The sequence below is a fragment of the Athene noctua genome, chromosome 7 (genome assembly GCF_965140245.1).
Source record: "Athene noctua chromosome 7, bAthNoc1.hap1.1, whole genome shotgun sequence".
In the NCBI taxonomy this organism is placed as follows: domain Eukaryota; kingdom Metazoa; phylum Chordata; class Aves; order Strigiformes; family Strigidae; genus Athene; species Athene noctua.
In genome coordinates, this window is record NC_134043.1 from 19,668,315 (window position 1) to 19,685,372 (window position 17,058).

Here is a 17,058-nt window from a genome sequence, read left to right on the forward strand (position 1 = left end):
AAGCCTCTCTCATACCCTGAGAAAGAATCATTATAATCCCTTCTAGCTATTGAAAATTGAGTTTTCAAAAAATGTATTTGTAAAGGAAAGTTAGTATAAAAATTTACCTTAGATCATAGCCATCATACATTATTGCTAAGCATAGACTTGGAGAGGTAATATTGTTGTGGTAACTCCTTTAAATTAGTCCTAAACCAGAGTATTTATTCTGCCAGCAGCATGTGAATAAGCACAGAAAAATTAACAGAGCCTTTTTGGGTGAGCACTGCATTCTGATTTAAGAATCTAAGTAACAAAGAGTTTCTTCAAAGCACTAGTCATATTTGGAAAGAAAAGGCCCACCCAGCCCCACAGTCCTGGGAGTATCGTCACAGACCACAAGCTGCACAAGTACAGCAGACTGAACCATGTTGAGGGAATATAAACTAATGGAGCATATTGATTTTTGAAAACTTATCTAGAAAGATTTTAGTGTGAATTCCTACCAATTTTTACGCAGTCTAAAGTACCAAAAGGAAAAGGAAGGAATTAGTCTAAACCATCTTAATACTGGTTTTGATTACTCTGTTCTAATAACCTTATGATAGCACTCTGCCACCAGTGTACAGATCACTGTAGACACGTTTACACTATTACTTAGATCTGAGCCTGAACTCATAGTTAAGACTGAGACACCACTTTTTGGTGGAAGCACACTATCACTGAAATCTATTGATTTTCAATTACAAGGAACTTTGGCAACATCTGAGAGTTTATAGTCTCTAATTGTCACTTGCCAATTTTGATAGATGGCCAAGAAGATGAGAATTTCTCTTTATTTCTGTTTTAAGTCAAATATCCAGACATGCATTGCAATTAGAAAGCAGCAACTAACAGCACCATCTCCAGCTGAATTCAGTGCCAGCAACTGAGTTCCTGACTGGAAGCATCTTCCTTCCACTCCACAATGATGGAAACCACCCTGTTTCACTTTGCATTGGAACACACAGAGGCATTTATTGAATCAGAAAATGGATTTGTCTGGGGTGTAGCAAGACCACTACCAGTTCCTAAGAAACTGCTCAGCACTTCTTGGTCGAGAAGTATGCCCTACGACCTACTCTGCAACATCAGAGAACCAGGGTCTTGGTCTCAGGCCTAGGTCAAATGTACAGTGAGAACAGAAACACTGACAGGCAGGATTCTGGGATATTCATTAAAAATAGCAGAAGAAAGATTAATGTGGAGACTAAGCAATACATTCAGTTAAGTGTAACTCTGCCTACGGTTCTGCTATTGCTTTTTAACTGCAGACAGGTATTTTCTTTCTTGTTTATGCAGCAGAAGAACAAGACTAGGTATACTAGTGTACAAGTGAAAAGAACCTTTCTGAACATTTAAGAGTTGGGCTATCATAGCTGGGTTATCATAGTTAGATAAATCACACAGCATATTCATAACTCAAAGAAATGTCAAAAAACTGTCACTAATTTTCTGTCACTATTTCTAGGAATAGATGCCACTCACTCACTATATTGAGATTTCCTGTCTTGCTCTTGAGCCCCACAGAAGTTGTGTAACGACTGCAACTAAGTATTTCCCCTTTAATATCCTCTCCAAACAGAAAATTACTTTCCAGTATAACTTTTGAAAATTTTTCACATTTTTATACTCTTCCATGGGTAAACCAAAACCAGCTATCACATTTTGAGAAGTTTAAAGAACATGGAATTATGAAAAACTTAGCAGGCAAAACCAGAACTAAATATTTCTTCCAGTTCTTTCAGAATTACTGATGACATTTTTCTTTGCTGATTTCTTAAGCAGAAATTTAGTCAGTCTGTGTCTATACATTTCTCATATGCAATTAATTGTCTTTCTAGACTGCCACATCCTTTCAGTTAAGCTGTAGTAAAGGTGGAATGTACGAATGACATTCCATCTCTGTAGCTATTTCCTGTCTGACTTGCAAAATTTGTAATAGAAAAATTCATTTATATTTCTTCCATTTACAACTGATCAGTAGGCTGCTAAGAATTTGAAGAGGTTTAGGCATTCAAACAAATACCTGCAGCACTTGCAGTTCCACCTGAGAACGAGAAACCATAATTAGACATGTTCAACATAATTGTGTGTTCAACACAATTGTGTATTCCACAACTGTCTAAAACTCTACTTCAAACGCATTCTGTAAAGTAAGATAAATACTTTATCATCCTACTGGTTTTAAATGTGATGTCTGATATGACTTGTTACCAAGTTGCTATTCCAAGAAACCATAGAGATGAAAAGAGTTCTTTGTAACGGCTCAGGTACAGAATCAGCTCAGGATAAGACCAGAGAGCTGGGATGTGATAACTTCAAAAGAGAAAAATACATTCATTTCCTCCTACAGTACCTTCCATGATCTTTAGCAACTTCTTCAGGCTGCCAAACTGATCCTTGGTCTCCAGCCTCTTTGTTTCCTCACTTTTCTTTTTTATTTAAATCTCATAAAAATATTTTGTCCTGTCCTAACATTCAGACTTGGTATGAGTAAGTCTGACTCAATACCATACATTTATCTAGTAATGAAATATCAGATTTGACCATGCTTAAGCTAGTCAAAAAATCTGGCACCCCATTATTGACAGTAAAAGTCAAACCTATCACTGAGGTGGTATCTCTTTCCAGCTCTGCCTCCCACCTTGGTATATTCTATCCTCATATTCACATAATGTGTAACAGAATCAACCTCCAACACTTCTCTCAATGAAACAACCCATGATAAACATATTCCACAGAAATATCAGGTAGGAAAGAGATTTCACCTTTTACAAAACCTGCATATTAACCACAGGACTTAATTTTCACAAGACTTAAGCAGACGGCTGATTTTATAACATTTAGTTGTAAATGCAAAACTGATTTCTTCATCTCAGTCACCCAGCCAACACATGAACAAAGAATAATAATAGGGAAAAAAAACCCTTTAAATAGATACTGTTACTGTAATATAGGCTTTTTATTACTATTTTTATTATTTCAGAGTCATTCAGTTGATCTGCTATAGTGAAAGGGCCATGTACATACTAATATTGCCCTCACTACACCACTCAGACAAGAATGACCACCAAGTACCACTCAGGCTTTAAATTTCAAAACACACTCACTTCAAACTTTTATCAGAGGATTCAGCAGACCACACTGTGTTGATTTACCTACAGCTGGCATAATAATACTAAAGGAAACTATGCATCCCTATTTTATACAAAACTGACTTCAATTTTCAAATGCAACCTAAAATATGTTCACAAACAATCATACAGCAAAATGTTTACCTTTTAATTGGATAGAGAATTTCTGAAATTATTACATAATAATTTAAAATTAAATACAAGTTCACTAAGGTAAAGGAAATTATAAACAGTCTGTGAGAGTCTCTTAACCCCTAACACAAAACGTAACACAATATGAGATGTGAGAATTATTTTTGTAGTCCTGTCTAAGAACATTATATATCATGCACAGTAAAGTTAATTCAGGTGCTTTTCACTTCAAGGAGTTCCTTGTTTCAACATTTGCTGGCATTTCAATCCTACCTTCAGGATATTTCAGCTGTCAGGACATTTCTGTAAAGTGATAAAGCCATAACAATTCTGACAGGACAATGATGGTGATTTGACAAACTTTTGTGAACTTTAGAAGCCATAGTAGCTAAAGATACTGTACTTTACACTACATTAGATTACAAATGCCTTACCTCTTGATGGAAGCAGTATAATACACATAAGTAGTAAGGAAAGCAAAAGGCATATAACCACACCAAATACGATTTTTATCCGGGTCTGCAGGACAGAAACAAACAATAATTACATTTCTAATATTGCCTGAAGCACACTTCTACGGCTTGTAAATAATTAAACCCTCCCATGCTTTCTAACTGATCGAATCTGTCCAAGCAACAAGCAAAAATGTCCCTGCACTACATTTGAAAAGATTTCCCCTTCCTTTTTCTTTAAAACAAATACTTTCACATCAGAGCCTGGCCTTGTGCAATAGCTGACAGTTTTAAACAACAGATGTAAATGTTACCAAAAGCTGAATTCAACAGCATACAGACCTTCATTTTCCTGCTGTAGTCTAAAAGAATGTAAATTCTCTCTTCTGGGTGTTGGTCAGTGGATCTAGGAGAGGAGTTTGGAAAGGCAGTGTCTGTTTTCACAGTCGGAGGCCAAACCTCTGGCAGACTTTTTTTTTCCTACATACTTTTGAAAACTCTGCCAAATTTCAAAGGGTTTCTATAAAATTAGAAACACACTTTTGGAGAAGTTCTTGGACCAGAAACGGACAGTGGGTGGCTATAGAGGTGGTGATTATATACTTCCTATCAATGTGAGCTGTAACCAACATCTGCTTACAGTAACTTAGGGGTTTTATGACTCAACAGTTACTTGATAGGTACTGTTTTTCTCTGGAAAGTATCTAGTGTGTATTTTGGCAATCCTCACATTCTCAGGACATAGTCATGACCTTATTTCTACTTTCTACAGAGGAATTAAAAGAAAATCCTATACCTCTATTGTTTACATATAATTTGTATGTTTACTTTCTGAAATAATAAATGGTGGTGTAAGAATGCAACACAAGAAGCAGAAACAGATATCGCTTAATGTATTCCACATGTGAGAATTATTTTTCTCAGAAAACTCTAAATTTCTATAGGCTATATAAGAGAGCTTAGGAGAAATAAATTATCTATAGGCCCAGTAAAAACTCTGAAATAATGCTTAAACCACCAGTTGCATGTATTTTATTTAGCTCACTGAAATGAGGTCAGTCGAAAACAGCGAGAACTTGAGACCGCAGTGTCAAGTTACATAAGAGATTCTTCAGCAGAAGGAAGAAACGCTCGAAAGGGGAAGTAAAAAAATACCACGCTCATTAGACTGACTTTACCCAAATATTCTCCCTGCCGGCCTGGCCCAGCGCCGCTGCGGGGAGGCGGGGGCAGGAGCGGAGCAGCCCGCGCCGGGCCCGGCCCTGCCCCGGGCCCGGCCCGGCCCTGCCCCGGGGCCCTGCCCCGGGCGGCTCCGCACAGCGGCGCTGCGCAGCGCTACCGGCCGGCGCGGAGCAGGCGCTGCCCCTGGCGGCCGCGCGCCCCCCCGCGACCCAACCCGCCTGCAAAGAGACAAACGCTGAACCGCGGCAGCGCTCTGTGGGCCCGGAGCGCCGCTTAGCCGCGCCCTGCACAGCCCGTGTCCCGCAGGGACCCCGCTCCCTCAGGAGCGCCCGGCACTGTCGCCTCCTTGCTTCACGGCTCTTTCCCAGCACCCCTGCCGCCCCCACCCAAACTTTCGGGCTCACGCGGTGAGGTTGGATGCTCTGTGGTGCATCTCCACACACCCTGCAACACACAGCTGTTTATTGGCGATGTGCAGGCCTCAGAAGGATGATCTCGAAAAGGAAATCCTTCCAGTGCTCCTACCACAGAGTCAGTAATCATTCTTTCAGATGATTAAGCTGAGCATGAGACTGGGCCAGGCATTTCAGATGGGTTATTAGGGGGAAGGGAAAAAAAAGCCACAACACCCTTTATAGTATTCATCCATGTGCTGGAAGGAAACACCAAGAACCTGTGCAGAGTGCTCTGCTCCACAGCCATGGGTTCAGGCTTGGTGTTACATACAAAAAGGCACTAAGGATGACAGCAGCTGAACTAAGCTACAAAACAAAGCCTATCACCTATCATCCACTTAATTCCTGCAGCTTCCCCCCCATTTCAGCCAGTGCCCATGCCAGAGGAGCCAGCAGCACCTGGCAGTGGGCCTTCCAACTGGCAGTGGGCCTTCCCCTGCTTGGCCTCCACGGCCTGCTTGGGGTGGGCAGGCCCAGCTGCAGCCCCAGGCCCATCTCTGCTTCTACGTTTGATATGAAACCTAAGAGACCAGTGACTGGAAGTTGCAGGTTGGGTTTTGCACATGGAGTCTGCTCAATCACATCCTTCTCCCTTCACTAATCTTTTATTTCTCTCCTGTGCTTAAAAAGGGAAAAATAAGACGGTGAGAAAATGAGTGCAGAATGACGGTGCCTCAGTATGGAAGTTAGGCACAGGCCTATGAGGTTTCAGAGGAAGTTAAGGACTAAGCACCCAAATCTTACTGAAATTCAGTAGTAGCTGGATGCATCACACCCTCTGGCTTCTTTGAAAATGTAGTAGATGAGGTAGGTTTCCTGTCACACCACTGTCCAGCAGAACTTGATCTAATGTTTTATAGAGAAAAAAACCTCAATGCATTACCACCTTAGCCTAACAGCATGGGCTGGAATTTGAACCCTAACCATTACACCAGCCTTGGTACAGCAGCAGCTCATCTGGGCAGTGTTTCAGCAACATTCCTTACCATAGTGTTGGTGGGGCGATTTTTGAAAACAGATTCAAATTAATTGTCTGGAAAAACAGTGATACGAAATGCCTTGTTTTCCCCTAAGCTCAGTTCTCTCCCAGTTCTTGTCACAACAGTAAAGTACAAGTTATACAAGATAAAATTTCTGAATAAGATCCATCCTGTTGACATAAACCATGCAGGAAAAAAGGCTGAGAAGACTAAAATACATTGTCCCTGATACACTGTATGTGAAGGGCAGAACTGTGCTCAAAAACAATAGTGTTTCCTAACAAGAGAAAACCACAGCTGCTCAAAATTTCCAAAACAGAAAAGGATTGTGACAAAATAATTTTCTCCCCATGTAACTCGTGCTTCTTCTTCACATTATTTCCTAGCATTCTGTGGTTAATGCCATATAAATTTTCAATAACACAGTTTAATCATTTTTTTCTACCCACATTGTTTATTTCTGACCACCAGACCATCAAAAATTTGCAGATGCAGGTTTTGATGAGGCTAGTTTTCATTTCCAAATATGCAGCTTCCTCTAATGAATACATATTTAAAGAACGCCTTAAAGGAAATGATTCAAACTCACATGATATAAAAGACTGCAAAAAGACTATATGCTGCATGCTATATATTTTTCTATTTTGGAAGTCCAATTATTTAGACATGTGCTGTCGTAAGATTCACAAAGGTTGCAGCATTAGAAGCAAAATAAAATCGACCTGGTAGAGAACGATCTTTACAAGCTTTGTAGATCTATTGCTCCTAACACCTGAACTCCCTTCTCTGGACTGTTTGTACTAGTACCAGTGGAGAAGCAAACCAGTAATTCTTTCAACAGCCAAAGCTCTTCCTAACTTCTGTAACATCAGAACCCCATAATGTAAGATAGAAATAGAAATGTAAGCAAGCTAGAAAGAGGGTGAATCTGTTGGAGAAACGGACAAGTTATGGAAAAGAAAACATATTCAGTTTATACAGCAACTATCCAACCAGTTATGCAACTACTCTAAGGTTACTAAAGTATTTATGCTTCCCAGATGAGGAAATGTAGACTTACAGAGTAGGTTGTGCATGACATCAGACCAAAAATAGATAGAATAATGAAAATGCAACTAAAGCTGAACCAGCTCTTAAGTAGGCACACACATAGCTAGACAAATCCCCAGTGACTAAGAGTTTTTCTTCTTTCCACATTTGTGAACAAATAAAAGCTGCAAGTACAAAATATAATCAGAATTTGTCACACTCCCTGGAGGGCTTTGGGTCCATAAAGGCAATAAATGCAGAAGTAACTAGCAGATAAAATATGGCAATTTAGCTTGTTTTTTACAACTTCACACTTCCTGGATGAACAATATAGGCACGTTTTACAACCTCATTCAGAGACAATAGCTTGAAGTGGAAATTCCTTATCCTACACACCAGCAGGATTTATTTGAGGTTCATTACACATTATGCTGAAGTGAGATTGTGCAAACACTCTTTAAGCTTTGGTGACTGTGGCTGAGTCACGCTAGGAACTGGGAGTATAACAGCAGCACACAGGTGAACCACAAGAAGCTCACACGTGTTTGTGATACGGCCCTGTTGAACTCAACTGTAAGAGAACAAAGAAATCCAGCTGCACAGACTCTTGTTGCTTCAATAAAGGGAAGTATCAAAAACTCGGATTTCAGAAAATTTACTCAGCATGGAAAATGATTTGATTGAGGACCCAGCAGCAATCTGTATAATGATATAATTTTTCTACCAGGGTTTTATACTTCTTTAAAGTACTGAATAAATGCACTTGAAAATGCTATGTACAGTGTATGATGTTATATTTACATAATTGTAACAACTCATTAATAGAGAAATCCAGAGATGTACTGGATGATAATTATCTACCCAGAAAGACTATTCAAGTAATTTATTTTTAGTATATTTCAGAGCATCTTATCAAATACTGAGCACATGAACAAAATACATCTTAAATTACAATCGTATGATCAATCTCCAACATTTTTAAATAGTCAGATTCTCAGATCAATGCGTAACAAGTGTAAAATTTATCCTGCACTTAATGATAAATCAGCAGATTCCAGAAGTAGCCAAAAGCTTCCATATTAAGAAAAAATACTACAAGAAAGAGAGTAACTTAGAGTTTCTAAGAACTATAGATGAGGGGAATTGTTTAATTTTTTCAGCTAATGAAGTATCTAATGCTGAATAAAGTAATTGGTGAAGGTTTCACGTTCTGCCCTGCACAATACATAGAGGTAAGAACAGCATTATATAAAGATACACACAAATAGAAAACACATACACTACAAGCCATTTACACGCTCTATCTCTCAGTGGTCTTTCCTATTTTAGTTGTATTCTTCAAAAATACCTGTGGAATTGCTGTGTCTTGAAACATCTTTGCATATATTATAATCTTTTAACTCTCAATATGCCTGATTTTCTTTTAAAGTCCTAATGTAGTAGTTTATTGTTATAAATCACCGCTGTGGAATAATTTCAATCTATAAATAAACTGCAATTCATGTAGTTTAAGCACATTTTAATCTACAAAACTGCTCTAGTGAAAACTCATCAGTGTGCATATTTATTTCATAATGCTTTAATTTGTTTATAAGTAAGTAGCTAATCCCAAAATTGCCTGTATCAGTTTGGTGATATCTGAAACGTGCTGCTCTTGTCAGTCAGAAATTAGTTTTCCCCTCCCTCTGAAGAAAGGCCAGAAATGTGAAAAAAAAAAAAATCTTGTCCTGATGCAAACCTTAAATCAAATGTGATTTACAAAAATGTGCACAGTATTTATATTCCTTTTAAAAATGTAGAGCAATTACAGATCTAGACATAACAAGATTCTTTTTTTACTGGGATATACTTTTCAGCTATGTTGTAATTTAGAAATTTTACCTGGGGCTACTGAAATGTTTACATGTCCATGCCAGTAAACACAATACTTTATCCTAAATTTGCAAAGCTGACTGTTGTAACAACAAACAGACCTTCTTTCCACTCTCTAATATCTTACTTGCAAATAGAGGGGAAAAAAAAATCTGTCAATGAGGTAAATATGGGGACACATTATGCTATTTTTACAGTCAGAATACCACTATCTTTTAAATTTCTAGGGTACAAGTGTGGTATTATTATTGTCACAATACTTATAGTGAAAGACAATAAAAAATATCACAGTTTTCAAAGGTTAATTGTTGTAGTAATTTATTAAAAATATACATACCTCATTATATAGCTGGTTTAACAATCCTATGAAACTAACACACAGGAAGTCACTTAGCATTGTGCTTCTTGGACATTAAAATAATCAATTTCAAGTCAGGTTAAGGGCTTTATTTTTTGAAATGGCTTTTAATGGAAACTTAATTTTAGTCTGTGAAAATGTATGAGCTTACAGCTAAAGATAAGAGGGGAAGAACTCAGTCAGGAAAACACTGACAAAGCAACAATGATTCAGAAATAATACTCAGCTGATCTGTTCTCTTTACATGGCTTCTCTGTTGAGACACTTTATCATCAAAAGGGTTATAGCAGGAAGTAAACCAGAAAATCATCATCATGGCATGTTTCAAGATGTCTGTCCTATGTCCTGTGCTTGACCACAGGTCACCTAACACACTTTTGACAGTGTTGTCACCCTATGATGGACTGTAGTGTGTAGAGCTGGGAATCTGTTCCATGGATACACATGACTGCAATGTATTTAGTCATTTTCTTTGTGCTGGAGTACCACTGCAAATCTGTGTGCAGACCGCAGCCGTGTGACTGTGTCTTTCTCCTTCCTTGGGTCCATTTCCTCTTCAAGACAGTTTCCCTCTGTCCAGGAGCTTTCACAGTGTTTATGATGCAGCAGTCTCTATGGGACACAGAAGCTTCTAAATCAGCCGTTAGAGGAAAGTTGAAAAGGGCTTTTATTTTCATTCTAAGTCCTTAATCTTCATCACTTGAAGGACAATGAGCTGCATAATCAAAACTAGGGAACATGATGGGCAGTTCTCCCCATTTCTTAAAAATTTGCTTTGTTGTTTTCTTGTCTTCAAACACAACCACAAAATTTCTAATCTTTAGACAAGGCAGGTCAAGACCTCGGTGAACCATCATATTTCCCCAAGCCTGCAAGTGTAAGAAAATTATGTTTCAGATAAAAGAGACAAGATCATTAGACAGAAATAAATACAGACAAAAACATGGAAAAAAGTTTTTCCTCACTTGTCCACAATCTTTACATATAATTTCTCCATTTATCTGGTAATCGGCATGTTTATCTTGCAGTGTCTTATTTTCTCTTGTATGGTAAAGACTTCTGAAAAACAGTCAAGACAGTGTGCGTCAGCATACATTGGTCATTCAGTGCTACATACAGTGACTACAATTGCTGAAAGTCAGATATGAATTGTGCACATTCAGGAGTTGGAGAAAATGCGAGGTCATATTTCGTGCTCTGACGTAATGGTGAATACAAGTGTACTCCATGCCTCCTTTCATAGCATTTCAGGAGCTGCATCCTCCCCCACACATCTTAAAGTAGGAGCAGCAGACTCCCTGTTATAATAAGCAAGAGATCTAGCTTGGTTTTTACAGGTGCCATGGAGCTGACAAAGAAATGATACCTAAGAGTTAGAGGTTTTCTTTTTATTCCCTGTAGTCCAACCATACCCCTTAACAGAATAATTTGGTTCTGAGTATTCAGAGCTGCAGAGTATGTGCACATTCTTACATTGTTTAGTTTAGGGAGCGCTTATGTTGAGGGCTACTATTAGCCTGTGTAGAGGGGCTATAAGAATTATTAGCTTGTGGTTTGAATTGACTGATAACATTATGCTGACAAGACAATTTCACAGTAAAAGCAGTTTAATATTTAGGGCTGCAGTTCAATTTTATTTTTTTCCACATATGGGTACTAATTTCTCATAACTCTTCAAAAAGTCTTTATAAATTATACCAGTGATGTCTCAGACATGAGAACTTTGGAGGGTAATAACTTGACAGGATGGTGTCTGTTATATAATTAACAAAGCATGACTGATCTTTTAGGGACAATACATGTTACAAATTCACTGTAGCAAGCAAATGCAATTGAAGTGGAATTAAAATATTTTCTTGGACTCTTAATTTCCATTACAAGTGGGAAGACAAAGTCACCTCCTGCCATCATGGCGCTGAGAAGTTAAATACAGTTTAACAAAAATGTTTCCCAAACTACATGGCATGTCTTGCAATGGTGGTAAGAAGGAGCAAGAACACTAGCAGAACTAGAAGAGGTGTGCCACCAGTATGAACATCCTCTAAATATATTTAGAGATTGTCAATCCACAGCTCATGGCCAATAATGTTGTTTGAGGCACTGGTCATAGTCAGACTCTTATCCTAGGTCTGTTACTTGTGTAAGTAGGTGAGTAACTGGTATTCATCTTTGGTTACAGTTACACTGTGGAATACATACCATATTATGTAACAAGTGACCTAGTTATTATTACCACAGAAGCTGTATCTTTTTCCAAAGTTTCAAACTCCGAACACCTTGAAATGAGGGGTAAGAACCAACCTTGCCTTCAAACTCAACTGTAAACTCCATAAAGCCTAGGACTTGACAATATTGGAATAATCTTTATTTTTCCTCAGAGGGCCTAGAGGGTTACAGGCCCTGTACAATCCTGCTGAAAAGAAAATCTGTTTCTGCCTGAAAGAGATAAAGTAGTTCATAAACACTTACTCAAAGTCTTTTTTCACACTGACATGATGCATCTTTTCAATAACTTGTATGTCTTCTCCAGAACATATCAGCTTGTGGCAATTTTTGCATAAGAATGTTATTAGTGAAGGATTTTTCTTGTATGTCTTGCACTGATCTCTCTTTGCCTTCATTTGTTTTTCTACTATACTTTGCAACTGGAAATTGTGAATCTAGAAATAGATCAGAAAGAGCACTGTAATATTCTGGGGGAATGACAGTATAGTTTTCTTTTCAGTTATTTTACCAAGCTCACTGACAACATGACTTCTAGTCAATTTTTCCCAATTTGTGTTGCCCCCCTTACCAACAGAAAAGCAGACTTTTCTAAAGGCCCAGAAAACATAGATTATAAAACAAATATTGGCAGAAGGATTCAAGGTCATATGTAGTAGCTAATATTAAGTTTTCCTCCCCTAAGTACATTGCAAATAGAAAGTATTTCTTACAATGTACATCAGTCTTATTTAAAGGGCAAGTGCAGAGTTGCAGCAAATACCTTATTTAAATACTCTTCCTGAGGCATCTTCTGGACACGCTGAATGGCCTTATACATCATTTTCTCACGGAAAATATTAACATCTTCACGTTCAACAGCTCCCGAGCCACTTGAAGCCACAAGTGCATAGGTGCTCTCATCAGCTCGAGCTCGACCACGAGCCTACAATTTTCAAGGAATACAACATAAACATCACAATGTTCCTTACAACACTGCACGACATTTTTTCCTAGTTTTGTAATGGAAGACATGTACTGTTCCTTACACAGTGTCCCCACAGAACATGTTTTTCCACTAACTCAGGCAGATAAAGAATCAGTGAGTAACACAGACTCTTTCTGCGTTATGAAAGATACATGTGAAAATAGTACTCAGATTTGTGATTAGACCAACATTTTGCAAAGCAGAAACTGTACTTTGTCACCAAAAAATAAGCATGCATTTAAATATTAAATATATAAATATTTGTGTTCACAAATTAGGTGAGAATGTGGACAAACTGGTATTCTGATGTGAGATTATCTCTTTTTAGTTGTTGGTGGTACAAATGTCTTTCATACTAACCAGTCTGCTGATCATACTCTCATACCTTTTCTATTAAAAGTTTACTGTTTGTGTAGAGCTTTAAATGGATATTACATCATTACACATGGAGGCAAACTTTATATTGCATGCAAACTGAGGACAGCAACTGGCAATGAACCTCTTTGCAAGAGCATTTTCTCTTTCAGCATGCAAGTATTTCAAAATTATCTCCAGGTATTCACCATTTGCATATTCCAAAAATAAAAGTTATGTACGCAGTAAACTCTTACCTGCACCATAGCAATTTCATTGGTGACAAGGCCATAGCGAATAACGATGTTACACTCTTTGATGTCTAGGCCTTCCTCAGCTACAGTAGTAGCAATAAGTAAATTTACATTTCCACCTCGGAATTTATCAATAACTTCCCTTTGCTCATTCTGTAAATTTAAAAAAAAAAAAAATCAGAATATTAACTTTCAGTATTAGTTTCTGTCATCAGTTTCTTCTAATTAAGAGGTTTAAGGAATTACAGTCCAATAATTTCAGAGTGGAGTGCCAAACATCAAGTGGCTTCAACAACTGCATTTAAGCATTTGTCAGGATCACAAACAAAGAGTTCCTACTGAATATAAGAGGTGTTCAGCACCTTTTTTGAGGGAGGAGGGAGCAGAAACCAAGAAACCAATCTTTTTAAGGCAACTGAGCTAGGAACTTTGTAGACCATTTCACAGGAACCAGGAATTTTGATAATATAGTTGTTCTATCATCTTCAGATTCTTTAAGTAGTTATTCAGAGGTTCTATATTTCTACCACTTCAGTAATTTCAGCTCACAGTGTAGACTTCAGCACTTCCAAGTCAAGTTCCAATGCACTTAAAATTTCCCATAATAAATGGGAACCATAATTTTGGTCATCTGGGGAGCACCAAAAGCACAGCAATGATATACTTAAAAAATAAAGCATCCAAAACATGGACTTCTGAATTAGCTGGGTATTTCAAACAAGCTTGAGCAGAAGGACAAAAACTTCCCGTCTGCTACATTCAATTTCAAAATGTAGAGGCTATTGTTTTGTTTGTGCAGTGTGGTACACAGATTAAATACCGAATTTTCACAGAAAACAAGCAACTTTGAGAGAACAATTCCCAACTTTTCTTTTGACACTGACAACAGCTGAAGGAAATGGCCTCTGCCCAGCAGTAAACCACACCATTTTTGCTTAAATGCTGAAGTGGCAATTTTATGGGGAGTAAAAGGCAGAATAGAGGTTTTAGGATATTGAAGTACTTTGTTTTGAAAATGTTGAATTTGGAGGTATAAATGATCAGAGAGATGTTGTTTATGAAGCCAACGCAATGGTATGAGATGGACTGTTGAGTGATCAATTGTGATATTTTCATTGCTAATTTTGGCAAATTCTCTTTCAATGATTATGCGTCAGTGTGAAGCATGCATATAAATTGGTGTGAGTTGATTAAGCAATGATACCAGAAAAAGACAGGCACAATCAACACTGTAATTTTATTTTTCAATTCAGCAACTAAAATATAGTTTGAATTACTGTTGTCTTAATAAGTATAAACTTGTTTAACTATCATATTTTTGCTATTGTGATTTTGTTCACTTTTCCTTCCTATGCCTCATCACAACGTATGTCCGTTTTGATTATATACTCCTCTAGGAAATGGCTTCCTGTTACTCCAAATCCAAAACCAAAAAAGTATGTTTCCTATGGAAATAAAGTTATTCTGATATTGTTATTCACCCATCCTGCAGTTTATGAAGGGGCTTTAAACTTCAGTCTGTTGTTCTAGTACTAAAACAAGCTGTTTTATCAAATCATGTACAAGATTTTAATGCTGTAGTGCATAGTTCTGTACCTGAGTCATGGGTTTAATTTCACTGTTATGTCCAGCACCAATAAGATAATGGGCCTTAATTCCCACTTCTTCAAATTTGGGGTTATCCTTAATCCACTGGAATAGAGCAAAAGCACTTAGCCGAGTCTTTGTGAAAATAATTCCTCTAGGTTCTTCAGACTTCGTGAACTCCTCCATTAAAGTGTTTCGCAACTGTATTAGCTTCTCATTTTCATATTCTGGTTTTCTAGCCAACTCTTTCAGCTGTTTCTTTTTTGCTTTAAAAATAGCAGACGTAAATTAAGAAAAAGTAACCATGTAAAATAACAGCTCTAGAAAAAAATCAAAGCAAAGAGCAGTTTTCTATATAATTCTCCCAGAATGGCTAATTTACATCCAGTTTGAAGAGCTGTGGCACACCAATTATTTTTCAAGTGAGTTTATATTCATTAAAAACACACTGATCAATCAAAATAAATCACCCTTAACTTTTTACCATACACTTTGCCTATATTTCATGGTGAGAATAAGCAAAAGAAAAAAAAACCGCCTACACACCAGAAGTGGTACAGAGTTAAGTGTGCTGTATTAAAGAGCTAAATCACAGCTTATAATATTTGCAGAACAGTTTTAAAATAATGGAAGAAGTCTTACAAGGAGAAACAGATTAATATGCACAGCCCTCAGAGCTGATAATGTTTTTATAAATTCAGACATAATTTGTCCTTGGGACATTTATTAAAGTAGGAATCCTCACTAGAAACATGCAATGTAATAGACAACAGGATGGGCACACTGTTATCAGCACCGCAGCTTTTAAAGACATTTCAGTACACTCAGTGAAATGTCAAATGAATTGAGTCTCTTCGACAGGCACTATTGGCCATGATCAGGGAGGATTCCTCATGTGTTTTATTTTTTTAAATAACTTCTAATGTTTAAAAGCCTATATCATTGTCAAATAATCATGCAAACACAGTAATAACACTTCTAAGGTGGGGACCTTGTGTGTTAAGATATTAAAGTCACTCTGCCATCATCACCCCATGTAGATTATGGCACTGCACCTTGTCCACTGCAATGGTGGTCAATGTATCACAAACTACTACACCACTTAGGCAGTGGCTTCCTGACTACAGTCTTATTCATATTTTAGAATGTAATCAAACATACACAAGTATATACAGAAAGTAGGTAGTATAACAAACTCTCACAATTGTCCCCCTTAACTAAACCTACACTAAGGGCTGCAGTGAGTTTACCACCCAAAGATGACCTCTTAAAAGTTGGAAAGAGAAATTTTAGATTTTCTTCCGTTACTCCTGGCACCTTCAGTGGTGAAATCAAACAAATTGGAATATAATTTATTTTTCACTATCAGGCTCTTTAAACTTAATTATAAACAACACGGCAGTCTCTAGGATGTAATAATTAATAGGTTCGTGTAAATCATGTTAGTGCACAATCTATGGGTTTCAAATATTAGGGATCACAATGTATTTCAAACTTACCATGAAATAAACCTATTAGAAATTCATCTGTTTCATCATGTTTTGATACTGCTGGTTCATCATCATCATCATCATCACTCCTTACCATCTTCTTACTTTTCTCCTCCTTATAAAAGTTATTTAGGTGATTGTATGCATCCACCATTCGGATGGTGTCATTTATCTGGAGAGCATCATTGTATTTCTTCAAGTGCTCTGCACAGACACGTTCCTTGCGTTTTTCTTCTTTCGCAGCTAAAAGTGAACAAAAAATACAGAACCAAGCCTGTGTACAGAATGACCTGAAGAAATCCAAAGCTGGGATATTTTTGATATGCTGTTACCTCTCCTCTCTTCTCTGATCACCCATTGTTCATATGGCTGAGTTCCAAACTCAGATTTTGGATGGAGCTGGCAATAGTTTTGAATGTCTGTCATGATCTCAGTAATTCTCTCTCTAAATGGATCCTAGAAATAAATTAATTATCAAAGTAAGTATCTTCTGGCAACAAAAGCAATGGCTAGTACCACACCGAGTATTTTTAAAACATTAAAACTTAAATTAAAAAAGAAAGTATAG

At 37.5% G+C, this 17,058-nt stretch overlaps 2 protein-coding genes across 3 annotated transcripts in view; both read right to left on the bottom strand.

Moving 5' to 3' along the window:
- The window catches only part of FAP (fibroblast activation protein alpha), a 41,448-nt gene extending 35,984 nt beyond the window's left edge, over positions 1-5,464 (bottom strand). The window contains exons 1-2 of the mRNA XM_074910968.1: positions 5,447-5,464; positions 3,722-3,806 (exon numbers count right to left, since the gene is read on the bottom strand). Of these exons, the coding sequence (XP_074767069.1) occupies positions 3,722-3,806; positions 5,447-5,464 (103 nt within the window). The remainder of the gene's footprint in view (positions 1-3,721; positions 3,807-5,446) is intronic.
- Positions 5,465-8,248: 2,784 nt separating this feature from the next.
- IFIH1 (interferon induced with helicase C domain 1) overlaps positions 8,249-17,058 on the bottom strand; it is a 29,292-nt gene continuing 20,482 nt past the window's right edge. For both annotated transcript variants that reach the window (XM_074910652.1, XM_074910651.1), the window contains exons 9-16: positions 16,823-16,946; positions 16,500-16,733; positions 15,010-15,266; positions 13,417-13,566; positions 12,602-12,763; positions 12,085-12,275; positions 10,581-10,674; positions 8,249-10,484 (exon numbers count right to left, since the gene is read on the bottom strand). In XM_074910652.1, coding sequence (XP_074766753.1) covers positions 10,302-10,484; positions 10,581-10,674; positions 12,085-12,275; positions 12,602-12,763; positions 13,417-13,566; positions 15,010-15,266; positions 16,500-16,733; positions 16,823-16,946 — 1,395 coding nt within the window. In that variant the 3' untranslated portion in view covers positions 8,249-10,301. The remainder of the gene's footprint in view (positions 10,485-10,580; positions 10,675-12,084; positions 12,276-12,601; positions 12,764-13,416; positions 13,567-15,009; positions 15,267-16,499; positions 16,734-16,822; positions 16,947-17,058) is intronic.